This window comes from Epinephelus moara, chromosome 23 (genome assembly GCF_006386435.1).
Source record: "Epinephelus moara isolate mb chromosome 23, YSFRI_EMoa_1.0, whole genome shotgun sequence".
NCBI classification, from domain to species: Eukaryota; Metazoa; Chordata; class Actinopteri; order Perciformes; family Serranidae; genus Epinephelus; species Epinephelus moara.
Genome location: NC_065528.1, coordinates 18,675,741 through 18,703,421, shown reverse-complemented (window position 1 = coordinate 18,703,421; position 27,681 = coordinate 18,675,741). Strand labels below are relative to the sequence as shown.

At 42.1% G+C, this 27,681-nt stretch overlaps 1 protein-coding gene and 15 non-coding genes across 19 annotated transcripts in view; 8 read left to right on the top strand and 8 right to left on the bottom strand.

Moving 5' to 3' along the window:
• Positions 1 to 27,681, top strand: part of LOC126385035 (ELKS/Rab6-interacting/CAST family member 1-like) — a 211,662-nt gene that overhangs the window by 149,900 nt on the left and 34,081 nt on the right. For 2 of the 4 annotated variants that reach the window (XR_007569391.1, XR_007569392.1), the window contains 2 exons: positions 10,473 to 10,580; positions 10,848 to 10,925. Coding sequence is in view for 2 of the 4 variants with exons in the window: in XM_050036531.1 (XP_049892488.1) it covers positions 10,473 to 10,580 (108 nt within the window). In the remaining 2 variants the exon portion in view is untranslated. The remainder of the gene's footprint in view (positions 1 to 10,472; positions 10,581 to 10,847; positions 10,926 to 27,681) is intronic. The other 2 variants (XM_050036531.1, XM_050036530.1) reach the window with 1 other exon arrangement.
• On the top strand, positions 5,587 to 5,659 carry trnak-cuu (transfer RNA lysine (anticodon CUU)). The gene has a single exon. It is a non-coding gene; the product is annotated as a tRNA-Lys (tRNA).
• Positions 6,693 to 6,803, top strand: trnal-caa (transfer RNA leucine (anticodon CAA)). Its single transcript has 2 exons — positions 6,693 to 6,730; positions 6,758 to 6,803. It is a non-coding gene; the product is annotated as a tRNA-Leu (tRNA).
• On the bottom strand, positions 7,400 to 7,472 carry trnam-cau (transfer RNA methionine (anticodon CAU)). Its single transcript has one exon. It is a non-coding gene; the product is annotated as a tRNA-Met (tRNA).
• Positions 7,639 to 7,747, bottom strand: trnal-caa (transfer RNA leucine (anticodon CAA)). Its single transcript has 2 exons — positions 7,712 to 7,747; positions 7,639 to 7,684 (listed from the first exon to the last, which is right to left on the bottom strand). It is a non-coding gene; the product is annotated as a tRNA-Leu (tRNA).
• trnak-cuu (transfer RNA lysine (anticodon CUU)) lies at positions 8,183 to 8,255 on the bottom strand. Its single transcript has one exon. It is a non-coding gene; the product is annotated as a tRNA-Lys (tRNA).
• Positions 13,152 to 13,224, top strand: trnak-cuu (transfer RNA lysine (anticodon CUU)). The gene has a single exon. It is a non-coding gene; the product is annotated as a tRNA-Lys (tRNA).
• trnal-caa (transfer RNA leucine (anticodon CAA)) lies at positions 13,926 to 14,036 on the top strand. Its single transcript has 2 exons — positions 13,926 to 13,963; positions 13,991 to 14,036. It is a non-coding gene; the product is annotated as a tRNA-Leu (tRNA).
• On the top strand, positions 14,325 to 14,397 carry trnak-cuu (transfer RNA lysine (anticodon CUU)). Its single transcript has one exon. It is a non-coding gene; the product is annotated as a tRNA-Lys (tRNA).
• trnal-caa (transfer RNA leucine (anticodon CAA)) lies at positions 15,389 to 15,499 on the top strand. Its single transcript has 2 exons — positions 15,389 to 15,426; positions 15,454 to 15,499. It is a non-coding gene; the product is annotated as a tRNA-Leu (tRNA).
• On the top strand, positions 16,766 to 16,838 carry trnak-cuu (transfer RNA lysine (anticodon CUU)). Its single transcript has one exon. It is a non-coding gene; the product is annotated as a tRNA-Lys (tRNA).
• Positions 24,527 to 24,599, bottom strand: trnak-cuu (transfer RNA lysine (anticodon CUU)). Its single transcript has one exon. It is a non-coding gene; the product is annotated as a tRNA-Lys (tRNA).
• On the bottom strand, positions 25,273 to 25,345 carry trnak-cuu (transfer RNA lysine (anticodon CUU)). Its single transcript has one exon. It is a non-coding gene; the product is annotated as a tRNA-Lys (tRNA).
• Positions 25,950 to 26,061, bottom strand: trnal-caa (transfer RNA leucine (anticodon CAA)). The gene is made up of 2 exons: positions 26,024 to 26,061; positions 25,950 to 25,995 (listed from the first exon to the last, which is right to left on the bottom strand). It is a non-coding gene; the product is annotated as a tRNA-Leu (tRNA).
• Positions 26,530 to 26,602, bottom strand: trnak-cuu (transfer RNA lysine (anticodon CUU)). Its single transcript has one exon. It is a non-coding gene; the product is annotated as a tRNA-Lys (tRNA).
• On the bottom strand, positions 26,822 to 26,933 carry trnal-caa (transfer RNA leucine (anticodon CAA)). Its single transcript has 2 exons — positions 26,896 to 26,933; positions 26,822 to 26,867 (listed from the first exon to the last, which is right to left on the bottom strand). It is a non-coding gene; the product is annotated as a tRNA-Leu (tRNA).

The window sequence follows — 27,681 nt, the reverse complement described above, 5'->3', positions numbered from 1 at the left end:
TCTGGCCATTCTCCTCTGACCTCTGGCATCAACAAGGCATTTTCACCCAGAGAACTGCTGCTCACTGGATATTTTCTCTTTGTCAGACCATCCTCTGTAAACCCTAGAGATGGTTGTGTGTGAAAATCCCAGTATATCACCAGCCCGTCTGGCTCCAACAACCATGCAATGCTTAAAGTCACTTAAATCACCTTTCATGAATCAGCACCTTTCAGTTTTTGGGCACTGCAGCGCCAACAGGTGGTTCGGCAGCACCTGAACTTGCAGCAATGCCTGTGTGATGGACAATCCACACCGCATTTTTAAGTTTCTCCATAGTGTTTCTCCATAGCGACAACCATCACTCACCAGTTGATCAGAGGTCAGAGTCAGTGGTTTTTGAACGGATGAACGCATTGCTAGTGCTTAAACGCCGCTGACATCTCACGTCTGGTCTGAATTTGGGTTCGTAACACCACTTTAACCTTTGCTGCACAGCTACAGGTCCTGCTCTGGATCAGGTTAAATCCATAGGATCAGATCAAAGTGTGTAATCAGCCTGAGTGATTATAATTCAGTTTACGGGGGAGGGAAAGGTCATTTCTTGCAGGTATTAAAGAGAACAGAGGGTTATTTGAATTAACAGTGAAAGTAGTCTTAAGGTTGCTTGTAGGGCGCTGTAGTTCTAGACATACAGACTTTCTTTGCCCGTGTCTTTCTCATGACACAGCAAAATTAACCACATTTAGTCAAAAGACACAGAGAAAGGATACAACAGTGATAATTGCATGAACAGTTCTTACACTTCATACATAAAACACACCTGTGTGTGTTAAAGAATATATGTGTGTCCCTGAGAGTGCCTCCTGTGTTTCGCCCTCTGACCCCGAGCTGCAGTGAAGGCAGGAGGCTGTAGATCAAGGTGACCTCAGCTCTCCTCACTCTTCTCTTCCTATCTTTCTCACAGTCTCCTTCCTCCTCTTCACTTTTATTTTCCTTCAGCAGTATGGCGGAGAGAGACTAAAACCCTGAGACAAAGACACAGAGAGAGGAAAGTTGTGGTTGAGAGTGTGTGAAAGCACAGAGATGAAGGAGCGATTGTGAATATACCACCATCTGCCCCTGCATGTGGTTAACATTTACAGGTGGTGTATGTGTGGCCGTGGCCTTGGCCATTGTTCCGCACCTGTGTGGCTGAGGCTTGGCTCTAACATGGGTGTTTTTTAAGGCTTTGGCTGTTCGTACGAGTGGCTTTGGACAGCTCTGTCAGATGATGGTTTGGTATTTTCCAAATTCCTGGTTAGGTGTTATTTTTTTACCGAACCCACAAGAGTCTTAAATGATATTGCAGAAACACAAAAAAACTTTGTGGTGGAGGAACTCTCAGCCACTTTAAATCTCTGAAACTTCGAATCCTGTGAACGGTTGAATGTGTTAATTATTGATTCATGTGACCCACATAGTTACACGTTACATGTATGTGCGTGACAATTGAAATGCTATTGAAATACCTCAGTTTTGTAGTGTTTCTCTTTTAGATTCATGGGGATTTTATTCATTTGTCTCTCTCTTAACACACTTAACTGTGCGGCATTATTTGTTTATGATTATCACACCTTCTCCTGTTACTGTTAAAGTGAAAAAATGTGCGTCTAATCTAATTCATTACTCCGTAGAGACTTATCAGGATGAATAATTCCCCTCAGTGCTTAACTCAGTCACTCTCCATTGTCATTTGTAATTTTCCACTTATCAACAACTTCTTCTCCTTGTCAGAGGAGCGGCGGGGAAAACTAATCTAATTTTTTTATCACGATGAAATAGTTCTTGTCCAACCATGACTCAGCAGCTTTTCATTATTGATAATTGCACAGATATCAACAAAGGTTCCTCTTTCACCACCGCAGGGAAAGACGAAACAGTAATCTAATCTAATATTCCCCAGAGCCTTATCACGATGAAATAATTTTCTTCCAAGCATGACTCAGCAGTTTTTACCCCCTCGCTTCACTCGGTGTTCATTTGTTTCTCATTCTGTCCGTTGTCAGCGGGTTACAGCAGAGCCGCAGGAAGGATAGATAGAGGGGGGAAGAAGAAGAGGAGGAGTGAAATAACGGTGTGATGATTAGATTAAGTGAGAAAGAGAGAGTTGGCACAGAAACAAGTGAGCTGAGGTCAGCATTCCTGACAATTAGAGAAAAGGGAAAGATGTAAAGAAGGGCCAGTGAGGCAAATGAGAGAGGAGGATAGGAGGATACGGCGGGCAGGGGGTTAATTTCTTCCTTTCCTTCAGTTCTCTTTGTTCTACTCTCCCCTTTCTTTTCTCCTCACCTTTGCTCAGTCTGCTCCGTCCTTATGCCACTTCCCTCCTTGCTCACCCCTTCTTCCTTTCCTGTCCTGTATTATTTCCTCCACCTCCTCCTCTTTGTCTTCACACACAGGGTTTTGTGGTTTTAGTGCTTTTGGTTCAACAGTGCTAAAGATGGATGGAGGACAGACGAGACAATAGGGAAAGATAGAGGAAGAGAACGTTAAGGTCCGCACCAGAAAAGGACAAAGTGAAATTCATTTGTACTTAGGGTGCCTTCAGACCTAGAGTTCGGTTGCTTTGGTCCGAATCAGGGACTAATTTGGTTCGTGTTCTCACGGCAGCATTTACAAGCCGACCAGATCAAATGCCTGCACGAGAAAGCTGCTCTTGATTGGTCAGAATTTCCATGTGGGGAAAAATCCAGGAAGTAAACAAAACGTTGAAGAAGAGTACACTTGCAAGATGAATGTGACACTTTCTAATGTCACAATGGAGGGACAACTACGCAGGCTAATTTTAGCGCTGGTCATCGTGGACTATATTGCTGTCATTGTTCATTTTAGTCAAACCATACAGTTTGAAAACGAGGCGCGGCTCCAACTAGAAAACAATGTTTTGATGCATTGGATGTGCTGAATGTGCATATTAAGGCATTGAACGGAACCAAACAGGGCAGGTGTGAAGGCACCCTTATTTTCTTCTAGAGGCTAATGCCGCTAACACCAGAACATGCTAGTGCTGGTCAGTCACAATATCTCCCATATCTTCTTTCTATTTCTCTGTACTGTATCAATTATTTCCCCCTGGTATTTTTGCCTTGTTTCCACCAAGCAGTCCAGTTCAGCTCAGTATAGATCGTTACACATTGGAGCAGTTATGTTTGTGTTCCTGTCAAAAGTTGTAGATGGTTCCAAGAGAACGTTTATATTCCCTCCTATTTTTTCGTCACCCCTCTGTTGACGTGCCAAGCACACTGATCTGATACCAAAAGATGGAGCTAGAAACACTGCAGTCCTACAGTGGACTTTACCCACTGTTCCTACAATGGCAAGTTTACATTTGCAAGTCAGCTATAACTTTAAGATAAAAGGATGTTTTGCTGCCTTTCCATCTTCATTAGTTAACAGTTAGCAGCTGTAGACTGAGAAAAGAATGTAATTCACCATGCTTCCAAAAGCTTCCAGCTATGGTTGGTGAAAAGGAATTACAGTTAGTCCTATTTGGAGCAGTGATGCAGCTGTGGCCATCTGGTAACAACCACGGCGACATTTAGTGAGTGAGTGCTGTCTGTGGAGGAAATGCAAAACAGATCTAGGGGTTGGGTACATGTCTGTATGGGTTACAAACAGGTCTAAGAGTACAATCCCAAAGTGTTTGGTGGAAATGGTGTTTTTGTTCTCAGGATTGTCCATCATTTAATTCAAGGAGTTTCCTTGATGAGTTAATGACCTTGCTAAAAGCTCCTTAACTGTCCTTAGTAAGCTCGTTAGCTTGGTCACTGCAAGAACAATAAGTTCACACAGTTTGCTGAAAACACATATTCGTACTATCAACTCATGTCACATAACTGTGTGCTGTTTATACTCCCAACAAAGGAGGTTAAATAAAAGTGGATGATAATACACGGCTAACAAGTTATAGTAGTGTGCTGCATTCACACTACGAGCGTGGAAGTGTTGCTCAAGCACTCATTGCCATAGCTACGTCGTGAAAGGCTTATGTGTCTGCTTCTTGCCCCAAAGCACCTCAACTGAATGTCGTCTTAAGTTTGTATTTGGTTATAAAAATTTCTATGCTTATAATCAATGTGTGAGCCCCATTTTAACGTCACCCACAGTACCATAGTTAAAAAAACATGATCGGCTGACTTCACTCATTGGAGTGCTGAAAAAAGATGAGGCCAACTCAACTTTCATTTGTAGCATGTCACGCCCGTCAGCAGTGTCAGGCATCAGTTTGTAGCTTTATGTTACTGGCCTCCATTGAAAATGACATGCTCGTCATGTGAATGCAGCATTAGAATGGCTTGCTACTGGTTAGCAACACAAGTTTTCTAGTTATAGTTGAACTTGAGCAGAAACATTTACATTCCAATCTAATCTGGACGATTTTAACGTAGGATTTGCCGTTTAAATGCTGCTGTAACCAGGTCTTCAGGTTTGAATATGAGGATTTTTTAAAGATTTTGCTCAGATATTGAGAATATTGTTGAGACCAGTGCAAAGTAGAAAGAGCAAAAACAACAAAGAGGGGCAAATGAGGAGAAAACTCATGGTCAAATATTTGGACAAAATTACCGAAAGAGACAAAAGAAAGCAGTGAACAAGACGGAAAAATGAGAAGAGCAGAAAGGCAAAGATATGGAAATGAGGACATGTTGCAGAGAGGAGGGTGGAAAAGAGTGGGAGAGAGAATTAGTCACGGGTACAAGGGCATGTTAAGGAGCTCAAAAGTCAAGAGGGAGAGAAAGCCAGTGAGAGAGGAAAAATATAAAGTCCTCTGTCTATAGAGGAGAGAAAGAGACTTATAAAAAGAGCTCAGATCATTAAAGAAAGAGGCACAAAGGAGCAGAGTGTTAGGTACATTTTGTAACAGGACGGAGAGACTTAATCATAGAAAGTACTGTGTATGAGAGAGCAGAGAGATAAAGACAGGAAGAGGAAAAAGGGAGGAACTCTGCGGGATTATTTAGATTGAGAAAGCTCTGAAATGAGAAAGAAAGAGGACAAAGACAAATACAGAGTGTTTGCAGAAGGGTAGGGAGATTTGGCTGTTGAAAAGCCACAAGAGATCAGAGATCAAGCAGCCTCTCGATACAGCTTATCCTCTTCAACTAAACTCTGCCATAACTCACCCCTCCTTTGTTGTTCTTCCATTCCCCATTCACAAGATTGTAGCTTTAGTAGAAATAAAAAGGGCACAAGAAGGAGGTGCATGAGACTGATAATCTCAGGGGTGGGGGTTTGAGCCCCACACTGGGTTAAGGTGTCTTGGACTTTAGCTAGGCATGAGACAGTTGGCCTGAAGCCATGTATGACAGCGGTCAAGAGGTACAGGGTGTTATAGTATACCCTGTACCGGGTAGTATTAGACACCTACCCTAAACTTTGCTTTCAGTGTAGTCCGGCTAGCTCAACTAAATTAGATGATTCTTAACTGTTAAGGCATAATAGTCCACTCTTAGTAGGTTGTGAGGAAAGTCAACCCAGAAATACAACCTGATACCCTTCTGAGAGTTCTCGGCCCATGAGAGTTCATGCAGCCTGGAAATTTGATCCATTTGCCTGGTGTATATAGCCCGGCTAGCTCAGTCGGTAGAGCATGAGACTCTTAATCTCAGGGTCGTGGGTTCGAGCCCCACGTTGGGCGAAGGTGTTTTAAACCCAAACTACATCTGTGGCTGTGTTCTGCACTGCGTGCCTAAAGTGTTGATGTGTTGAACACGTGACTGCAATGTGTCGCCCCTCCAAAACCTGACAATAACAGCTTTGTCACTGAAACTTAAGGGTTGACGAAAGGGACATTTACTGACCAAATGGTGACATGGGTTCAAATCCCACTCCCCACACTTAACCTTACATGAAAAAGTTAGAGAAGAGAGGATTTCAAAGAGAGATGTTCAGTCATTGATTCAATTCCCAATAAATGTGAAGGACAAGTAAAGACAGTGAATCCCTGTAGATAAGCTGTTGATGTTATTTGATGCAGCACTGAAGGACCATCCCCATCAGAAACTCTCCTCCTGCTTTCGCTGTCTGGTAAGCACAAGCTTACACGGCACAATGTTATCTCATCACTACATGTCATATTTTGGCACTCGGGTAGAAGCCCCACAGCAGCAGTTAACATCCGACACTGAAGCCTTAAGCTATACTGAGAACTTCAAAGAGAAGTGTTGGGTCCTTAAAGAACTTTCCCAGGGATGTGTTGGACAAATAACTGCAATGTCTTGCCCCTTCTAACACTGACAATATAGATTTATTGATGCTGTTATAGATTTTCCAACCCCTTTTCCACCAAAAGTAGCATGTCAACATCTGTGTAAAATAGGCTATAGACTCCTTTCCCATTGCGAGGAGATCAGCGCTGTGTACACAGCTCTGCAGCAGCAGGCAAGTATGCTGTTCTGTGTATGCGTATTTTTATCGGTGTGTCACATTTGATGTCACAGACGGGCCAGGTCAGTAAATAGTACAGAGCAGCATAGAGGCCAGTGAAAATGTTATAGTGGTTACTTCTTTTTATATATCTCTAACTTATTCAGTCTCCTTTCAACCCAGTGAACATAAATTTCTATCAGTGCTGCTTGGGTGGGGACAGACAGTATTTTGTGGTGCTGTGTCATTTCAACTCACTGGTAAAGGAGCTGAAATTAACATGCGCAGTATGTGGGTGTGTAGTTGTCAGGATGGCCGAGTGGTCTAAGGCGCCAGACTCAAGGGTTGACCCCTTCCTGAGGTATGGGACTTCTGGTCTCCAAATGGAGGCGTGGGTTCAAATCCCACTCCTGACATAGACTTTAGCTACAGGTTTCATTCCTGTAGTTTTACTAAACAGATTATCTCTCTGTTGTTTCTCTCAAATTCAAGTTTTCCTTGAATATGTACATGAAGCCTACAACTTCATGAACATATAAAATGGCTAAATTGACCAGAAAATACCAACTGAGCTGCACAGGCAAGCTGGTTTTCAAGTACTGTACCAGACTGTGTCAGCACCAAAAGAAAAAATTAAAAGCACATATATGTAAAGTCGTCAGGACAGAGGAGACTAGAATGTGTTAATGTCAGGTTAAGTCTTGTTATGTCTTGTTCACACAAATGGAGAAATATGTGTATCATCAAACTTCAGGACTGTGTCAAGGGTGGGATTTGAACCTACACACCCATCTGGAGAGCAGAGGTCCCTTTCGTGAGCCCTTGAGTCTCCCAACTTACTCTGCTGGGCAATATACCTATTAGTGCTATCATTATTAGCTTTCAGAGGATTATTTGTCCAACACATGCATGGGAAGGTGACTTGATGCTTGAACACTTTAATTTCAAGTCCTCAGTAGGTGGTAGACTGTAATATGTTTATATAAGGTTAAGTCTAAGTCTAGAATCTCTTCACCCAAAGTGGGGCTTGAACCCACAACCCTGAGATTATGAGTCTCATGCTTTACCGATTGAGCTAGCCGGGCTAAACCAAGTAAAAAATTCATCAAGTTTCCACGCCACATTAATTGTAATTGGTGAAGAATGCTCATCCAGTTGGCTTTCTGGGTCAGCTCCCAGATACATACATGTGTATGGTACAAGATATGTGTATCACCAAACTAAAGACATGAAACCTGCAGGTAAAATCTATGTCAGGCGTGGGATTTGAACCCACGCCTCCATTTGGAGACCAGAAGTCCCTTTCCTGAGGAAGGAGTCAATCCTTGAGTCTGGCGCCTTACCACTCGGCCATCCTGACAACTGAAATTCAGTCTGGACTTCACAAGTTACATTTAAACAGAATTCACAGGTTTACAGAGTTAAGGCACATTTATACTTCTGTTATGTGTGAAAATAGATATGTCTGTTTCAAATATTGTAACCCTCATACTTCTACGCATCCTTTATGTTGGCATAGACACAACCAATAGATGGCGCTAGGGGGCAAACTGGTTCAGATCAACTTATAGCAGTGTGTATTTTGGCACCAAACACAAACGTCCTGGGTTTATGTGGCAGTGGACCCTGCATTGACAACATACTTGAGTGTGTCTGTGTTCATCCATCACAAATCCAACATATCTGAGGGAAAGTGATGTGATGTGATGCGTGGACACCTCTCTGTAGAGTCTGTAATATACAGTGTAACACACTCATCTCAGCTGTCCTTCAAGTTCAGAATTTAAAACACCATCGCCCAACGTGGGGCTCGAACCCACGACCCTGAGATTAAGAGTCTCATGCTCTACCGACTGAGCTAGCCGGGCTATGGTTACTGAAATAGTCTTCACAATTTGGTGGTGCATTAACTGTAATTGGCTAAGAATGCTCATCCAGTTTGCTTTCTGGGGACTGTCAGTTCCTTTTCTCAGGAGTGTGTCAACCTTTGAGTCTTGTTCTTAATGAGATAAAAGCATATGGACTTTTACTCCCTATGATTTGTCACAGCGCCACATTACACTCCATCCTTGACATGTTGTTCAACATGTTGCTCCAGGCATTCTGTGAAGGTGATTTTATTTACTCCACCACCATCTCTGCTGTGTTAGAACAGTAGAAGCACCACCTTTCTGGACTCTTTGTTTCTGCTAGCATTTCACACTTTCACACTTCTGGAAAAATTAGTCAAGGACCTGTGGGATTCTGCAGCGCAGGTTTAAAGCTGAACTTTGACACCATGGAGAGCGGCACTGCCTCCAAGTATGTTCAGGTTTACTTCGCATATTTTTTGTGGAGTATTTTCTCTGTCTGTGTTGAGTTCTTTGCTGTTTTGTTAACCAGTGGTTGAAAAAATAAATTGTGGAATAGATAGGCAATAAATAATTCAAATGGTGGCAGTTTACATGCTAAAGGACTTTGTGGAGAGGAGAGGAAGCGACAGACAGAGACAAATAAACATCACTCCGCAGCTGTCAGTGTGTGTGTGTGTGTGTGTGTGTGTGTGTGTGTGTGTGTGTCTGCAGGTGCAGCAGGGACTCCAGGTTCTGTATGTGGTTTCAAGATGAACTGTTTACTCTCCATGTGTGTTTTAAATATATGTGTGTGTTTATTTTAAGGAAACGGGGAAATGAATAATGTGTGTGTGTGCACGCCAGGGGAGGCTCTCTTCAACTTGACTTATGTGCATACACACACACACACACTCACTCACTCACACATACACATATGCTTATATAGTCTCCACATACACACAGAGTGAAACACTTTTAGAACCGCTATCTCCTGCTCACACACACACAGTTAAAAATACAGTCTTTCATTTAGCTTTCAAACAAACACATATGAAAGTCACATTCACGTTTTTCTTTCAGTTTCTGTCACATGCACACACACGCATGCACGCACGCACACACACACACACACAAAAAAAACCTCAGTCTGGCCTGCTTAAGCCCCTGCTCCTTGCAGGGCTCAGTGAGAGGCTAAGGGGATTTAGATTGTACAAGACTGACAGATTTAGACTGACTCCCTCCCTCGCTCTTTCCAGGCCTACTGTAAAGCTTAAAGTATAACTGTAACATGTGAAACAGATGGAGCAGCGAGAGAGGAGGAAGAGAAAGGGAGGAGAGGATAGAGGACAGTATGGAGGAGAGCGAAGAGATGATGATGCAGCAAAGATGGGAAATAATGTTAGAGGAAAGAGAAGCAGAGTAAAGAGGAGAGGAAATGGAAAAGACGTGTGTGTGTGTGTGTGTGTGTGTGTGTGTGTGTGTGTGTGTGTGTGTGTGTGTGTGTGTGTGTGNGTGTGTGTGTGTGTGTGTGTGTGTGTGTGTGTGTGTGTGTGTGTGTGTGTGTGTACAGCACATGCAGTGATTTACAGGTCTTTGCATGTGTGTGTACAGTCTAATATTTGTCTTAGTCTTTATGGATCTCTCCCCAAGTGGCAAGTTAGCAGGTCTGTTATTCCTCTGCACCAGTTAACAAGCTACACAACAGGTGGCATGTCAACGGGTGTGAGTGTGTGTGTGTGTTTGCGTGTAGTTCAACATGTGCAATACATGTTATCTTTCTGTTGTCTTTAAATACAAGCAGAACCAACCATAACATTTAAAACTCAAACTCACATGGACAGTCGGGAATGATCTCATCCCATCACTTTCTTTTTCTTGCTGTCCATTCTAGACTCTCTTTCTTTCTCTTTGTCTCTTGCACACACACACACACACACACACACACACACACACACGCAGAGAGTGTGTGTTAGAGAAGGCAAAAGCTCATGGCAGTCGTCCAGTGCTCTCCTCTCTGCTTCCTCTCTGCAAATTAACTCCTGGAGGAATTCAAGGCTAGGGTTACCCTCTTATCACACACACACACACACACACACACACACACACACACACACACACACACACACACACACTGCTTTGTATTGTTTTCTCAAACATGAATGTTGGTTGTTGCTGAATCACATGTAAAATCATTCTTACGGTCTTTTATGTGAGATATCAAAGAGATCTAATTGTTTGTGACTCTCTCTGTAGACTCAAAACCGTATGAAGCTGATGGCCGACAACTACGAGGACGACCACCTGAAGGTCTCCTCTCCGAACTCAGAGCAGCCCAACAATCACAAGCCCTCCCCAGACCAGGTACGCCAGCATCACTCTTACACAGATAAAAGCATGCTCTAAAATAACATTTCTAAATCTTCCTAACATTTTTTTTAACAAGTCAACGTTCACAGACCTTCCAGCAAGTAACATTTACATATACTTATTTCTCAGATTACATATATATATTTCTTGCAGCTATTACTGGCTAACATGTATTCAAAGTTTCCGAGCTTACTGTGTTCACCAAACTAACTTCCTGCTTTCTCCAAACTCACGCTGCGGTTGGACTGAACTAATCAATAGGACGATGAGGAGGGCATTTGGGCCTAGCAAGCCACATGCCTTCTTTCTCTCTCTCAGTCCACCATTTTGTACAGAAGGGTGAGCGTCTTCTTTATCTGGATCACGTTTGGTCGTGCTCATCATTCGTCTTCCGTCTTTCTTTTCTTCTGTTCCATCCGTGAGGTTGTGATCTGGTTCTGGTGCCGTGATTCCTTCTGTCATTTCATTTTTGTCATGCTCATTTCTTCCATTCTTTATTGCCTGTTCATTCTTACAAGTCTTCTTTTTCCCTGAGATTGTCCTCCTCTCTTAGTAATGTGGGTTAGTCATTTTTGGGTTAGTCATGCAATTGAGTTCCTCGCTTATTTTTGGGGTTGCCCACACAAAAATAGAAGTGTGGTTCATTCATTATCCATACAGGAATATTTTAAAATCAACTCTTGAATTTTGTGCCTCGTCTGCTCAGTGTCTCATCTCATCCTTTGATTTCCGCTCTTCTTCTTCTGATTGTCATTTTTCCCACAATCTCTGTTTCAACGTGCTCGTGTTTGTGTGTATTTTGTCATCTGTTTATTATCACTTCTTTCCACTTTCATTGATCCCTTTTATAAATTCTCTGGACATGCTTTACTTCTTCTGATATTTTTGCCTTCATCTCGCTCACTCCTAAGATTCTATCGTCTTCTAAATGTACCTTTTTGTTACCGATGCTCCTTTCAATCAGTGCATCTGTTTTATTTTGGATCTAAGTCTTTATGGTTTGTATTCCTTGATGACATGATCATCTCTTAGCTGAACTTACTCAATGTGTGGGATGCAGTGGATGATTTAAGAAAGCTGTTGCTTTGCCAAACTGTACAGTAAAGAGTTTTGTTTTTGTTTGTTTTTTAGCAATGATGAAAGAAACATTTTTTCTTGACCCTGCCTCTGTACGGTTTTAATTACACAATAGGGATTTCCAGTATTTTTCATTAATTGCACATGCATGAGTAGCATCAAAAAACAAACTGCTACATTTCAATCTCAACAAAAATGTAGGAAAAAAGCCTTTGTTAAGCACTTGTTGCTTTACTCATGCAAATCTACATGCTTCAACAATTTTCTTAAATAGTAACACATGTTGATCTCAGGGTTGTGGGTTCGAGCCCCATGTTTGGCAAAGATCTGCACACTCTGTCCACTTGTTAAATCACTCATGATGGATGAATACAGACAGACAGAAGTATGTCCACTCCATCAATGCACACTGTCCTAGGAATCCCCAGAGGCCCCACGATACAATCTTGTCCTAATACAATATTATTGTGATTTTAAATGTTTTGCAACATGCTGAGTATTGCGATAACACATGTTGCAATATATAATGTAATTTATTACATTTTTTTCAACTGCAAATTACGTCCCCAAAGGAAAACTCTGTCATCTGTTTTATCTCGTAAGAAGATGACGTTTTCTGTCTGTTCATCACACTTCAATCATTTTTATTGCAGCAACATGTTTGTAGTGGACTGAAAAAGCATTTTAATGTTCCGTTAGGCTGTCAAAAGTTTAATTTGTATTTGCTGTATAAAAAAAAATGTATATGATAAAAAATCGATACTTGGCGTCCATGTGTCCATACAATATTGCCGTGGAAAATATCAAGATCCTATGCTGCATCAGTTTTCCCCCTACTCCTAGTAATTACCAGTTTCGGACTAGCAAATATCAGTTGAAGTCACAAATATTCAAATTTCTCTTGTCGTACTGTGGGGTGAAAATAATTCCCTATGAGACAGTGTGGCTTAACAGAATGCAATGCAAGCAAGCTTCAGCGACAAAATCAGTTTGACTGAATTGTTTTGCAGTGATGCATGATTTAATGTATAAGCAAAAGTAGCTCACATTTCTATTAAAAAAAAAAAAAAGCGTATATAAATCTACATGCCTTGATGATGTCATTCTTTATACAGCCTGCCTATCAATTGATTTTAAGCTCAGCAAACACAGAATCCCTCCCATCCATTTGGGACATTGAAATCTTCCAAGACACATGGAGAGGGTGCACTAGCAAATGGAAACCCTGCAGGGTCCACTGTTAGATAAACTCACAGCATTTGTTGTCCGTGGTGTTAAAAAGCATCGACAAATACAGTTTGAGAAGTTCATACACACAGCATGTACAATACTGGATTTTAACAGGATGATATAACCCATAGTCTGCTTTATCTATAAACTTCTGGTGGGGTGTGAAGTAAGTGGACACAGAAAGCAACCTTCTGAGTGTTGTCAGCCCATGAGAGTGAGTGCAGCTACGAAATATGACCCTTAGGGCAGGCAAATATAGCCCGGCTAGCTCAGTCGGTAGAGCATGAGACTCTTAATCTCAGGGTCGTGGGTTCAAGCCCCACGTTGGGCGGTGGACTTCTAAACACTGAACTTAAAGGACAGCTGAGATGGGTATTATAAACTGTACTGTGAATATAAGCCTTTACAAAAGAGGTGTCCACTCATCACATCACTTTCCCTCAAATATGATGCACTGATGGATGAACACAGACACACTCAAGTATGTTGTCCTTGCAGTGTCCACTGTCACATAAACCCAGGACATCTGCTACAAGTTGATCTGAACCAATTTAATGTCTTTCCTAATAACGTTGTCACTTGTTCCTGTAAAATTCCTCAGACAAATTAATTAGAAATTCATATTGAAAGTTTTAGAATGACATAATGCTGAAAGTTACTCTTATGTTTGGTCTGACATTATGAAGATGATTTGATCAACTGACAGGACAGTGGAGGCAACGCCACACATGAGTAGCTCGTGCTGCTTTTAGCGCAGCCTTGTCTGTATTTGTGCACATGTCCTGAAAACTTGCAAATACAGACGACCCTGAGCAGTACAACACAGACTACTGCAGTCTATAGCCCCCAGTAAAAAGACCTGTGATGTGTGTCTATGCCAACATAAAGGATGCATAAAAGTATGGGGGTTACAATATTTGAAACGGACGTATCGTATTTCATATGTAACAGAAGTATAAATGAGCCTTAACTCTGTAAACCTGTAAGTCATGTTTAAATGTAACTTGTGAAGTCCAAACTGACTTTTGAATTGTCAGGATGGCCGAGTGGTCTAAGGCGCCAGACTCAAGGGTTGATTCCTTCCTCAGGAAAGGGACTTCTGGTCTCCAAGTGGAGGCGTGGGTTCAAATCCCACTCCTGACAGAGATTTTACCTGCAGGTTTCATATCCTTAGTTTGGTAATACAGATATCTTGGACCATACTGACTGGACAAAATCATGAGAACATAGAAAACAACAAAATTGACTGGACAAAATCAACTGAGCTACATTGTGAGCTTCCACTGTGACTTTCATGGAGCAGACATGTCAGCAACAAAACATTCCCATCAATATTTTGGGGAGTCGACCCAGAAAGCAAACTGGATGAGCATTCTTAGCCAATTACAATTAATGCGCCACCGAAATGTGATGAATTTTTTAGTGCACATAGCCCGGCTAGCTCAGTCGGTAGAGCATGAGACTCTTAATCTCAGGGTCGTGGGTTCGAGCCCCACGTTGGGCGTTCATGTTTAGTACAGTGGGCTCAGAGAACAGCTGAGATGAGTGTGTTACACTGTACTTGGAATATTACAGACTTGACAGAGAGGTGTCCAGTCATCAGATCACTTTCCCCTCAGAAATGCTGGACTTGTGATGGATGAACACAGACGCACTCAAGTATGTTGTCGTTGCAGTGTCCACTGTCACACAAACCCAAAGCGTCTGTATTTGTTGAAGAGTGTGGTGCCAAAAAAAACCCACTGCTTCAAGTTGGTCTTAACCAATTTAATGTAGAGTATTTCATAGCACCTATTCCTGTAAAATTCGTCAGACAAATTAATTAGAAATTCAAATTAAAAGTTTTTAAATTAAGTAATGCTGAAAGTATCTCTTATGTTTGGTCCCACATTAATAAAAGAATTTGAAGATATTACCTGCAGGTTAAATTCTTTTAGTTTGGTGATACAGATAGCTTGTACCATACTGACTGGACAATATCACAAGAACATAGAAAACGACAAAAAAAAATCCTAAAAGCTTGCAAATACAGACAACACTGAGCAGTACAACCTTAAATCATGGAGGCAGTGTAGCATATTTCAAGTGAGATACGATCATAGGAGGCAACAAAGAAATTTAAATAATGGCAGAACAGAATTGATAATATAGTGGAAGAATTCACCATCCACGTGTCAGAATGTAACGTTATATGGCTGCACAGACCACTGCAATCTACAACGCTGCCTCCCATAAAAGATCCAATATTCCAACCTCCTCCACCATCGCCTCTGTTGCTGATGTGTGAAACTTTTGACTCTGACTTTGACCCCCTAGCGCCATCTATTGGTTGTGTCTATGCCAACAAAGAGGATGCCTAAAAGTGTGAAGGTTACAATATTTGATATGGACATATCTATTTTCGTACGTAACAGAAGTATAAATGAGACTTAACTCTGTAAACCTGTGAATTCTGTTTAAATGTAACTTGTGAGGTCCAGACTTACTTTTGAATTGTCAGGATGGCCGAGTGGTCTAAGGCACCAGACTCAAGGGTTGACTTCTTCCTCAGGAAAGGGACTTCTGGTCTCCAAATGGAGGCGTGGGTTCAAATCCCACTCCTGACATAGATTTTACCTGCAGGTTTCATATCTTTAGTTTGGTAATACAGATATCTTGGACCATACTGACTGGACAAAAACACAAAATTGACTGGACAAAATCGACTGAGCTACACTGTAAGCTTTCACTGTGACTTTCTCAGGGTCGTGGGTTCGAGCCCCACGTTGGGCGTTCATGTTTGGTACTCTGGGCTCGGAGGACAGCTGAGAGGAGTGTGTTACATTGTACTGGGACTATTACAGACCTTACAGAGAGGTGTCCACTCATCAGATCACCTTCCCTTGGATATGTTGGACTTGTCATGGATTAACACAGACACACTAATGTATATGTTGTTAATGCAGTGTCCACTGTCACATAAAGCCAGGGCATCTATTGTTAACACATCTAACTTGTTATGAAGTTTTGAAATGAGCTGAAAGTATCTCCTAGTTTGTTCTGACATTATTAAAAGGATTTGATCTACTGACAGGACGGTGGAGGCAACGCCACATATGAGTAGCACATGCTGCTTTTAGCGCAGCTCAGTTCCTCCAGTGGGATTTCCCATTGGGATGCTAAAAGCCCAAAAGGTTCACCAGCGGATCTAAGTTTGACCCTGGTTATTAATTAGCGGTAGCACCTCCCTGCTGAGAGAGGCAAGCCAGCCAGTCTCTTTTCCATCCTGTCTTCATAAGCAGTTTCACACACACCCTCGTACAGTACAGACACACTTCTTCATGGTGTGTAAGCAAGGCGGGTAACTCGCCATAGCGCATTACATCAGAACAGTGAGTGATTGTGTCTCTTTCAGTAAGGGAATTCTGTACTTCAGTTGGAGAATGAAATGCTTCAGAAACAGCCGAAACACAGGAGAGCACTCTTTTACACACAAAAGCATCGTTGAGGACATTTTTATGGTATTTTGCATTTTTAATGGTCTTCAGTGGAATTAGATGCATCAGTAAGAAAAGACAGGGAAGAGGTGTAAAAGGTCAGTGTTTCAGAGTTTTGAAATGACTTCATGAATGATGGCGCAAAGCTCTGACTTCTGATCTGTATGAGAGTCAATCACTAAAGGTAACAGAAATATTTAATGTTGGCATGACATTACTGCTGATGTTAGTTAGATTATTAGGCTATTTGGTTATTGATAACTTACTTGACAGAATATAATCATATACTGGAAGTGGGGTGTGAAGTAAGTGGACACAGAAACCACCCTTCTGAGTGTTCTCAGCCCATGAGAGTGAGGGCAGCTGGAAATATGACCCTTAGGGCAGGCAGATATAGCCCGGCTAGCTCAGTCGGTAGAGCATGAGACTCTTAATCTCAGGGTCGTGGGTTCGAGCCCCACGTTGGGCGGTTAAGTTTTGGACTCTGGACCTGAAGGACAGCTGAGATAAGTGTGCTACACTGTACCTAAAGACACTCCAAAGAGTTGTTTCCTCATCAAATCACCCTCCCTATGTTGGACTTGTGATGGTTGAATACAGACACATGCGGTCAATGCAGTATCCACTGTCACATAAACCCAGGGCATCTGCTGCTGTGATAACAATACATCTGATTGTCCGACCAAACTGCTGTTGGTCAAGTTGTTATTGTAGGTAATGTAGTCTCCAAGTATTGACAAGTAAGACGTTTGCATAGATTAAAAAAGAGGATATCTCTCGTTGTTTTTATCTTTTCTTCAACTGTCCATTGTGGGTCTGGCAGCGTTGTAGAACTGTAAATCTATGAACAGATATCTTCATATAGATGCATAATCTGTAGGCAACTGTACAAGATTTTTTGTATCAGATGCACTCTGTTTTTCATTTGTAGTACACGCTTGTGACCAGTCACGTTTGAATGTGAGCTGCGTTTGGTGCCTACACTTAAACAATCCATGTGGAGAGCAAAAGAGTCAGAATGCATTGTAGTCTGACAACAATTTAGCTTTTCATTAGCTTTTTTCTAATATATCTGCATTCTCCTGAAATATTGGCCCCCAAAGGCTTTATTGCCATGAGACACTAGCTAATGAGTTCTGAGACTGAGAGGAGTGTAATGCTGAATTGGTGAAGAATTCTTTTAAATAATCTCTTTTCCTTTTATTCAGCATTAGTGGTTTTCAGTATGAACAAGGGCTACAGCAAACACTTAGATTCACTATCAATAAATCCATTTTTTTTGTTTGTTTTTGTTTGTTTGTTTGTTTTAGTGTGTTTTTTGGAGGGGGTAATAGATGATTTTGGACTTGCTGTGTTTTCATTACCTTAGAATGAGCCGGTTATATCTACATAAGCTCTTCATGGAGTTTGCCAAGTTGTTTCTACAGTAGCCTTGAACAGTGGTTCCCAACTGGTCCAGCCACGGGGTCCAGACTTCTCCTTAGTCATTAGTTAGGTCATAAGGTCCACACAGTTTAATATATTCATGGTCATTCATGGTCGTTTAGCTAGCTTGCTGTCTCCGTTAAGTAGCTGTCCATTAGTCATTCACCCTAGAGTGTGACACAGGAGTGGATTTTCAGTCCTCAGCCCACAAAAATAATCCCATCCCGTCCCAGTCCCACATGAATGACTCCTGTCCCATCCCGCTCCCGTGTGAATTTTATACATCTTACAAGCAGCGTATGAAGATTTAACACCATCACTCTCGAGTCTTAAAGAATTCTTTAGTACTCCAGACTTGCCTGAAAGCTCTGTCAGGGTGATGCGCGGATCATTTTCCTTCACTTTCACTTGTAACGCTGCCTTCCCTAACTCCTCCGACTCCATTTTGGCGGCTGGCTGCACCGTGCGTCAACATCCATATACGCCATGCGCTGGTCAGGTGGCTGGTTGCTGGTTGGTTGCAGCCAGCCACCTGACAGGAGAGAATAAAAATGAATAAAACAAGACAACAAATCGACCAGCTTTATATTAAAAACAAGGAAATAGTATTTATTCATTGTGCAACTGTATATTTGTATATTAAACTTGACTATTGTTATTATGATTCCCAGTCCCGCCTGCTCCCGTTGACTTTTTTTCCCATCCTGTCCCAATCACGTGACGAATAGTGAAACTGATTCCCATCCCGTGGGAATCCAACGGGAATCACGTGACCTGTGGGACTCCCGAAAAAATGTCAGCTTCTTATTCACTCTACAGCAGGAAACAGCACTTCAAAATGAAAGCTCTGTGCTGGAAATGCACTGTACTTCAAAATAAAGTGTGTTTTTTACAAACTTGACACATTCATGGTCCATTAAGAATGGACCTTGAACCACAACCTAACAGCTGGGAACCACCGGCCTGGAAGCAATCTAACACTAGCTCTAGATGGGGCCATTTAAATTTTTGCGTTTTTGCGTCAGCCACCGTACTTCTACACGTTTGGCACACAGGAGAAGTTTCAGTTCTTGAACATCACTGCTAGATCTCATTATATCGACACACTAGACCTTTAAGAAGGTAGAAGAAGCAACTGTTTGGCTCAACAAGTGACCCAAACATTTAATGTTTTATTGAAGTAATTGCATATAAATTCTGCGCCCATGGACAAAGTGATTGCTTGACTGTTCTGCCCTGCACAACTGCAGTCTGATCTGTTGGCCCTTTGCTCTCTTCACTATGTAGTGTAGCAGTTTAAAAGGAGTTGTTTCTCCTTGCAAGATTATCCACCGACCAAGTGTTAACTAGTCGTGTCACATTGGCAGCCAGGGCTCCTACATTGTCTTTACATGCTGTTCCTGGTCTAAAATAAGTGTGTGTGTGCATGCAGTGTGTGTGTTTCAGGGGGATCTGTGGAGGAAGAAAAATCCTGATTTCATCGTATAATGTGGCCATGGAAGGTTTTTAAAAATGTGGCCACTGAGTGAGGCTCGCCGAATGTCTCTCTTTGGAGTTGTTTCATAGCACAGTAAGAGTCTGGTAGGCAGGCATGGGAGGCTAATAAAGAGGCACAAACACGCACACACTCTGACACACACAGCGCCGTATAAAATTATGTCTCCTCCGGGATTGTTTCACAGTACAGTGAGACATTGGAAAACACTGTGGACTCATTAAACACACACACACTGCATACGTTGACCACTGCGGGTTGTGTAATACAATAAAAACATGTTGGCGCATACGTACTGTACACCTTAATAAAATCAGTAAATTCAAAGAGTTAAAGTCCTGCACAGACTTCCAGAGGTCAGTGTTTTGTTCATATTTCACATTATTATTACTGGGATGAATTCAGGCATATTTTTAGGTATTTGTTTCTGTTAGTCATTACATATTCCTTGTAAAGGGAAAAGAAAACACTGGTGTTATTTCTCCCTAAATGTCTTCCTTATATCGCCACCATTCCTTCCATTCTTTCTGTCTGTTTCTCATTTGTCTTGCATTCGATCCACAGAGCTCCGCTGCAGGTCTGGAAAGTGTGGACAGTCTTTTTTTTTTACACTTTCTGACAGAATAGTCCGGATTAGAAAGTGTGAGAGAACAGCTGTTGCACATATGTTGAATGTGTTTTTAAGGCATTGAAGCCAGATTTTAAAGAGATGTGTTCACATACTGGTGTATTACACAACCGTCTCGGAGCGATAACGTCCTGGTTGCACTGCCGCTGTCATGCATCGTAACACAGGCTACAGCAACAGAGGTGTTTTGAAATGCAGAAGGTGTAGGATCCCTGCAGCCTTTAACTCCATCATTTTCTCTTTGCTTCTCTTTCCGTTCTCGGCTCCGGAGGGAAATGTTCAGTAATGTATTTCGTAATGGACTGTAACCTGCTGGCAGGTTCTCACTGGAAAATACTGTAACTAGCACTATTTACAACTCTGATAACGACCCTGCATTAGAGTGTGTTTTTCTGTGTTGCCTTGTGTGTTTGCACGCACTGTATGGGTATGTGCACTCACACACAGTGTATATAATATAGTCTGTATACACAGTACGGTGTCTGTGTGTTGGTATGAGCCAGGAAGGTGGTTCAGCTACTCATGAACACACCAGTGTAGATGGTCTAGAAAAACACAAACTCCTAGTTCGCGTGTGTGTGTGTGTGTGTGTGTGTTGAGTTTGCAGTAAATAAGGACTCAGAATCAGAAGTGACAGTTACTTTGATTTACTGTCAGCTTTCATTGTTGCAGCGTTGCTGCCGGAGGAGAGCGTGCAATAAGATTTTTTTTTCTCCACAAAAACCACCCACATGTAGTTCTTTCATTTGTTTCCCAGGATGCTCAAACACACAAAGTTATTGAATAATGAATGTTGAATATATATATGTGGAGGTTTATATGTGATGTTCAGACATTATCAATGTTTTTTCACTGCTGTGACAGCTGAGGCTGCCTCTTAGGTTTAGGAAACATGGTAACGCCCTATGTCTGGGATCTGTGCATTTCTGTTTGTTTGCTTTTTGTTTGTTTTTGTTTATCACTTAAGTCATGCGCCGCACAGTGGTGTAGTGATTAGCACTGTCACCTGACAGCAAGAGCATTCCAGGTTTGAATCCAGTGGCTGGCTGTGGCCCTACTCTGTGGAGTTTGAATGTGTCAGCGTGGGTTTTCTCTGGGTACTCCAGCTTCCTCCCACTGTCCAAAGACATGCAGGTTAACTGGTGACTCTAGATTATCCGTAGGTGTGAATGTGAGTGTGAATGGTTGTCTGTCTCTATAGCCCTTTTTAGATAGGAATTGTGCAAATTTGCAGGAAAGCCCAATCAGTCTTCTTTCAGCATTGGCAGTATAAAAACAAAATCGGGGTGTGTGTGCCTACTTTTGTTTATACAGAATGTGCCTTTTTCGGGGCAAAGGGGGTGCGTGAGCAAGTAACAAAACGTGTAGCTCAGCGTGTGACGTAACCAGTGATGTGGGAGGGAAGCCGCGGCTGGTCAGTCCTTCTGCGATTCTCTCGTAAGTTGGCCCTTCCTTCACCGTTCATCTGATGGTTAATGGCCTCTTCGTTTGCGAGGACAAGGAGGGCGCGCAATTCCTTGTCTCCCCAGTTGCTCATCTTTACAGTGTCTTTCAGGTTTGCGTTTCCCTCTTGCTACTAGCTGCTCGCTACTTCCTGCTATCAGCTGTTTCCTGTTTATCCACCGCCAGTGGGTCGCACATGCGGCGTCATCAACAGGTCCTCCAACAAGTCTTCAACAGCCCGTCCTGTTGCGGAAGGCCGCCTTGGTCTGTTTAAACTAAAAGAGTTCCGCCAATATGACTACCGTACGAGGCGGAAAATTGGGCACCTCGGATCAACTCGCCAATCCAGCTCTGTGTGTCTAAACGCTCGCAGCTTGCCGGTAAAATGGCCCAACATTCGCGGAAAATCTGGCAGTGTAAAAGGGGCTCATGTGTTAGCCATTTGATAGTCTGCCGGCCTGTCCAGGGTGTAACCCGCCTCTCGCCCAATGTCAGCTGGGATAGGCTCCAGCCCCCCACGACCCTGTACCAAGATAAGCAGTTATGGAGAAATTAATGAATGAACTTCTGTCATTGTAAATACAACATGCAAGCAAGCATCAGAGTCACTCTATATAGTGCAGTAAATACAGAATGTAAGCATCAGTGGATAAGATGGAAGTGAAGAACTTCACAATGTCTAACAACGTGTCAGAACAGCAAGCGAACATCTGACTTGGGCTGCATTGGATGCATCAGACATTACACACTGCCCATGCACACTGAATCTGTTAAATATGGAACTCCATTACATCATGTAAACAAATCAGAGAAGTAAGACTGGAAACATAACAACTGAAAGGATGGGTGATTACTTGCTTCCTAGGTTTGTACTTTTTAAACAGAAAACATGTTTGATATTGTGATATTTACTGAAAATAACACACAATATAGCCAAAAGTAAGTGGGTTGTTAATAGCATTCAGCTCCCTGGGGATCTCTCTCCAGCCAGCTGACACTTTATTTATGTATTTGTAGTGAAATGATGAGGCATTGTATAGACAACTCCTGATTTCAACCATGTGAATCAGCCATTCTTGTTGCCACTTTCAGTAACAACAGGAGTAAAATAGGAGAAGGGCGTCAGCGACATAGTCCATTCTTTGAACAGTATATTCATATATTTCTTACATTGTTATATGTGATTGTTTCATCTATGCTAAATGGTCACCAAAGTGAAAAGAGGCTCAGTCTTTAAAGTTGTCTGTTGTCAGTTTCACACCTGGTTGATGTGGTATGGAGCGTCACTATGGTTGCTATGGTTACATGCAGTTTAATATCCCTGCACGTCATATAGAGCAGTGTTTGAACTACTATGCTGGAGGTGTCCTGATACACACACATTTAATATACAGCTGCAGACAAATCAGAAGCAAGTATTTTATTTTTTAAAAAATGACATCATTCGAACTGACCGAAAACCTCCCGCTACACAGAGAGTCGGTGTGAAAATGTATCTGGTTAGATGACTCCACATTCTGCCTTAATTAAGTGCATAAAGCAAAAAAGTCAAGTCAAAATCAGAGATGACATCACATGCATAATATAACTGCCACAACAAATGGTAAAGAGAGATTTTGATTGATACAGATAGAGAGTGAATGGATCCACTTGATTGTGTGTGCTGAGTGATGATAAGCATGGAGCACAGGGTGTGGACAGACTGCTGAGATTGAATATACTTTGCCAACACACACTAACAGCCCTCCTAACAAGCTTCCTCTGCACTTAAATCCTGCGATTCCCAAAGGAGAATAGTGTGTGTTTGTGTGTCTTATCTGTGTGTGTATGTGTCTCATGGGGGGTCTTGTCTCGTACCCCCGAAAAATGTGTAACTGTTTAGCTCATCTGACCCTCATTCCCACACTGACACACAGACACACACATATTAGTCATGGCCACTGTAAAAAACAAAATTCCTGGTTAACGAGGGAATCAGATTTGTGTCCCTCTCGGTTTTGTCAAAGCTGTTAAATTTGGGTCTGGATCAGTTCTCTACATACAAACTACAGAAATTAAAGGTAGGGTCTGGAGGATTTTCCAGTTGCTGTTTGTAAACACACATTCAAATTCGGCCCCTCCTATCAGGCTCAACTCTCCCGGGTGTACGGAGCCCGGAGGTACGGAAGAAGGCTTCACAGAAGAGGTTCAGGCAAGGCTTGCGCTGGTGCACGCTCGGACACGCTTGGGCACGGCACCTGCACTCTCTCATTGGCTGGGGAAATCTCCGCCCAGAAGCAGTCAGAGCTCTCAAAAACATCAAAATACAGTTAAAGGGCAGGAGCTCTGCAAACAGAGTCACCACCACACATGAGTAGAAGCCCATAGGTGATGATTAAGCAGGATTTCATTTGTATATGTCTATATTTTGTTTTGTTTGAAAATCCTCCAGATCCTACCTTTAATCTGTGTAACAATGATGTATTGCAGTTAGCTGACTGCAGTGTTTGGTCTATCTTATATAAAATGCCACGTCAGAAGACAAAGAAAAATGTAGCTGGATATATGCTTATTTTAAGTCTTAGTCTGAGACACCATCACCCAACATGGGCTTTGAACCCACAATTAAGAGTCATATGCTATATTTGACAGAAAGAATGGATCAGATTTTGGGGCTGCATTAGTTCTAATGGGCTGAGAACCCTCACTCAGTTGGATTTGTGCGTTAACTCCGGATTTTGTTGGATTTGTTTTGTTGCTGACACAGTCTGCTACTTGACTATCATGTCACTTGTGTAGCACAGTCAGTGTTTTATGATTAATTTGGCTTTTTTTCCTCATGATTTTAAAGGCTTCATGTACATATTCAACGAAAACTTGTTTCACACAGAAACAAAGATATCTGTATCGCCAAACTAAATGAATATTAACTGACGGTTTTAACTGTGTCAAGAGTGGGATTTGAGTCTACCCCTCCATTTAGAGACCTGAAGCCCCTTTTGTCAGCCCTTGAGTGTGGCACCTTCCTCTGCTTGGCTAGTTTTTGTCATCAGCTTTCAGAGGGGCAGTTTGTGTTCAACACATTATTTGGAAAGTGTCTTGATGACTGAACACTTCACTTTCAGGTTCTCAGTACAGACTAGACTATAGCATTTCAGGGTCAGTCAGTCTTAGTTTAAAACTCTTTCGCCCAACGTGGGGCTTGAACCCACGACCCTGAGATTAAGAGTCTCATGCTCTACCGACTGAGCTAGCCGGGCCAGTTTGGTTGAAAAATCGATCCATTTTCAAGCCTGCATTAATTTCAATGGGCTAAGAACTTCTTATGTTCTCATGATTTTGTAGGCCACATGTACATTAGAGCGCGGCTCGAGCCACATTTTCCTGTCCAAACCCGACCCAAATCCGAGACAGTTATAACCAAGCCCAGCCCGACCCCAACAGACTTTCTGATTTTTAAGTCTGAACCGACCCGAGCCCAACGCAGTTTGATACCTGACATGGTTACCTGCATGGTTTTCAGCAGTTTTAAACTTTCCTGATAGCAAGTTTTGTCTAGCGGCCTCCATTTTCATTAGTTGAGTTTGAATATTTGCCACCTCCTGCCTGAAATGTAACTATTGGCCAGCATTGTCACGTAAATAAGAAATTCTGGCACTTGAATAGGCCATAGCACAACACACCACCATGTCAAGTGGGTCAAGTAACTTCTTTTTTACCAATTGCCCGATCAGGCAGTTGTGTTGTTGGATTTACTAGCTCCACATGGCATATTACCTGCCCCAGGCAATCGAGCAATCTTTATTGTTAAACTCTGCAAAAGGAATGAAACCTGCAGGTAAAATCTATGTCACCTCTTTGTAAAGGCTTATAGTCACAGTGCAGTTTGTCACACCCATCTCAGTTGTCTAAGTTCAGAGTTTAAAAGTCCATCGCCCAACGTGGGGCTCGAACCCACGACCCTGAGATTAAGAGTCTCATGCTCTACCGACTGAGCTAGCCAGGCTATGTTTAATGAAAAAATCATCAAATTTGGACGCTGCATTAATTGTAATTGGCTAAGACTGCTCATCCAGTTGGATTTCTGGGTCATCTCCCCAAAATATAAATGGATTTTTTGTTGCTGACACAATCTGCTACCTGACAGCTCACGGTGTAGCTCAGTTGTTGTTTCAGTTCAGTTCAGACAACTTTATTAGTCCCCAAAGGGGCAATTTAGTTCAAGCAGTCACCGTACAGTACATGAAACAATGACGACGGCAACAAGCAGCAGACAGGAGCACAACATTATGTCAGAGACAACTGATCAGTACATAGCCAAGGCCACAAAAGGATCAAAAAGAGAGACAGTCACTGGCACTTACACCACTGCACACCGAATGGCAGAGTGGCACAATTAAATAACAGAAAAAACAATAAATAAGTGGGCATACAGAGATGCATTGCACGTCAAGTTACAGGAATACAAATAATGGTTATATTTTCATTCCAAATTACTACCACCATCTAGGTTTAAAAGCCTTATGGCAGTCAGACCAGTCAGTTTTGCCATTTTGTTCAGTCAGTACACTACAAGATATCTGTATCACCAAACCTGCAGGTAAAACCTATGTCAGGAGTGGGATTTGAACCCACGCCTCCATTTGGAGACCAGAAGTCCCTTTCACTGAGGAAGGAATGAACCCTTGAGTCTGGCGCCTTAGACCACTCGGCCATCCTGACAACTGAAAAACAACTGACAGTCTGGACTTCACAACTTACATGTAAACAGAACTTAGAGGTTTACAGATTTATTGGAGACCTGGAAAATGTATTACAACACTCAAAAGCTATGTATTACTGACTACGTTTACATGCACACAGTCGTCTAGTTTTTGCCCTTAGTCTGAAAAAGACAATATTCACCCTAAGCTGTTTAGATGGCAAATGAAGATGAATTTTCCACTAATATTGATGGGTGACTACACTCCTGGAGACCAGAAGCCCCTTAAACCCTTGAGTCCAGCACCTTCATGTGCTTGGGCAGCTAGTTGGCATTGACAGCTTTCAAAGGGGACACACATAGCAGTTATATGTTTGATACATCCATGGGAATGTGATTTGAAGACTGAACACTGTACTTTCCTGTCCTCAGTACAGGGTAGACTGTAACATGTTCATGTGACATGAAGTCTTGAACTAAACTACAATCGCCCAACGTGGGGCTCGAACCCACGACCCTGAGATTAAGAGTCTCATGCTCTACCGACTGAGCTAGCCGGGCTGTTTTACCCAAAAAAATTGATCAAATTCGGACGCTGCATTAATTGTATTGCCTTCTGGGTCAACCCCCTGAAATATCAATGGATTTGCTTTGTTGGTGACACAGTCTGTTTATTTACAATCAGGTCACCTGTGTAGCACAGTCAGTGTTTTACAATGAATTTGGCCATTTTCTAAAACAAAAGGAGACATATCTGCATTGTCAAACTGATAAAAGCTCTGTCAGGAGTGGGATTTGAACCCACGCCTCCATTTGGAGACCAGAAGTCCCTTTCACTGAGGAAGGAGTCAATCCTTGAGTCTGGCGCCTTAGACCACTCGGCCATCCTGACAACTGAACATCAAACTACAGACTGGAATTAACAAGTTACATGTAAATAGAGCTTAGATTTACAGACTGATTGGAGAGTTGCATAACAATAGAAAACATATGCTTGTGGGTAAATACTATTACTAACTGTCTTTAACCAGGGGCCTGTATCACGAAGCGAGGTCAACCTTTCCTGGGTTACCCAGACCTATCCTGGGTTGACAACCCTAACAATGGCAATCAGGATAATCGGTATCACGATGCTGGATATCAACTTGGTAACTCAACCCAGGGTTGCCTTATTAAGAGCCAATCACAATCATGAGAGAAGCGCAGCGTCACTGAGCGTCACTGTTCATCCTCACAGAGTGCCGTATGTGAGGAAAAAAAAGTATTTCTCGTGAGGATCAGAATTAATTCTACTAAAATATGAGGAGGAGAAAAGCAACATTACAGAAAAGCCAACACCGTGGCAGCTGCAGGAGGAGGAAACATGCGTGGCAACGCATAACAGGATGAATAATGTTTAGTTTTAGTTTAGATTAGTTTATTTGCACATAATGTTAAAAACAGACAGTATAAAATTTACAAGATTAAAAAAAGAAAAGTGCCGGAGAGGTTAGAAGCCACTCAAAGCTCATCAAAGAAATTCCCCTGTCAAAAAATCAATGAAATCACATAATAGAGAAGAAAAAAAAAACGGGTCAGGAAAGAAGAAATAGAGGAGGAGAGAGGGAAAAATCAAGACAAAACAAGGTAGCAAATAAAAT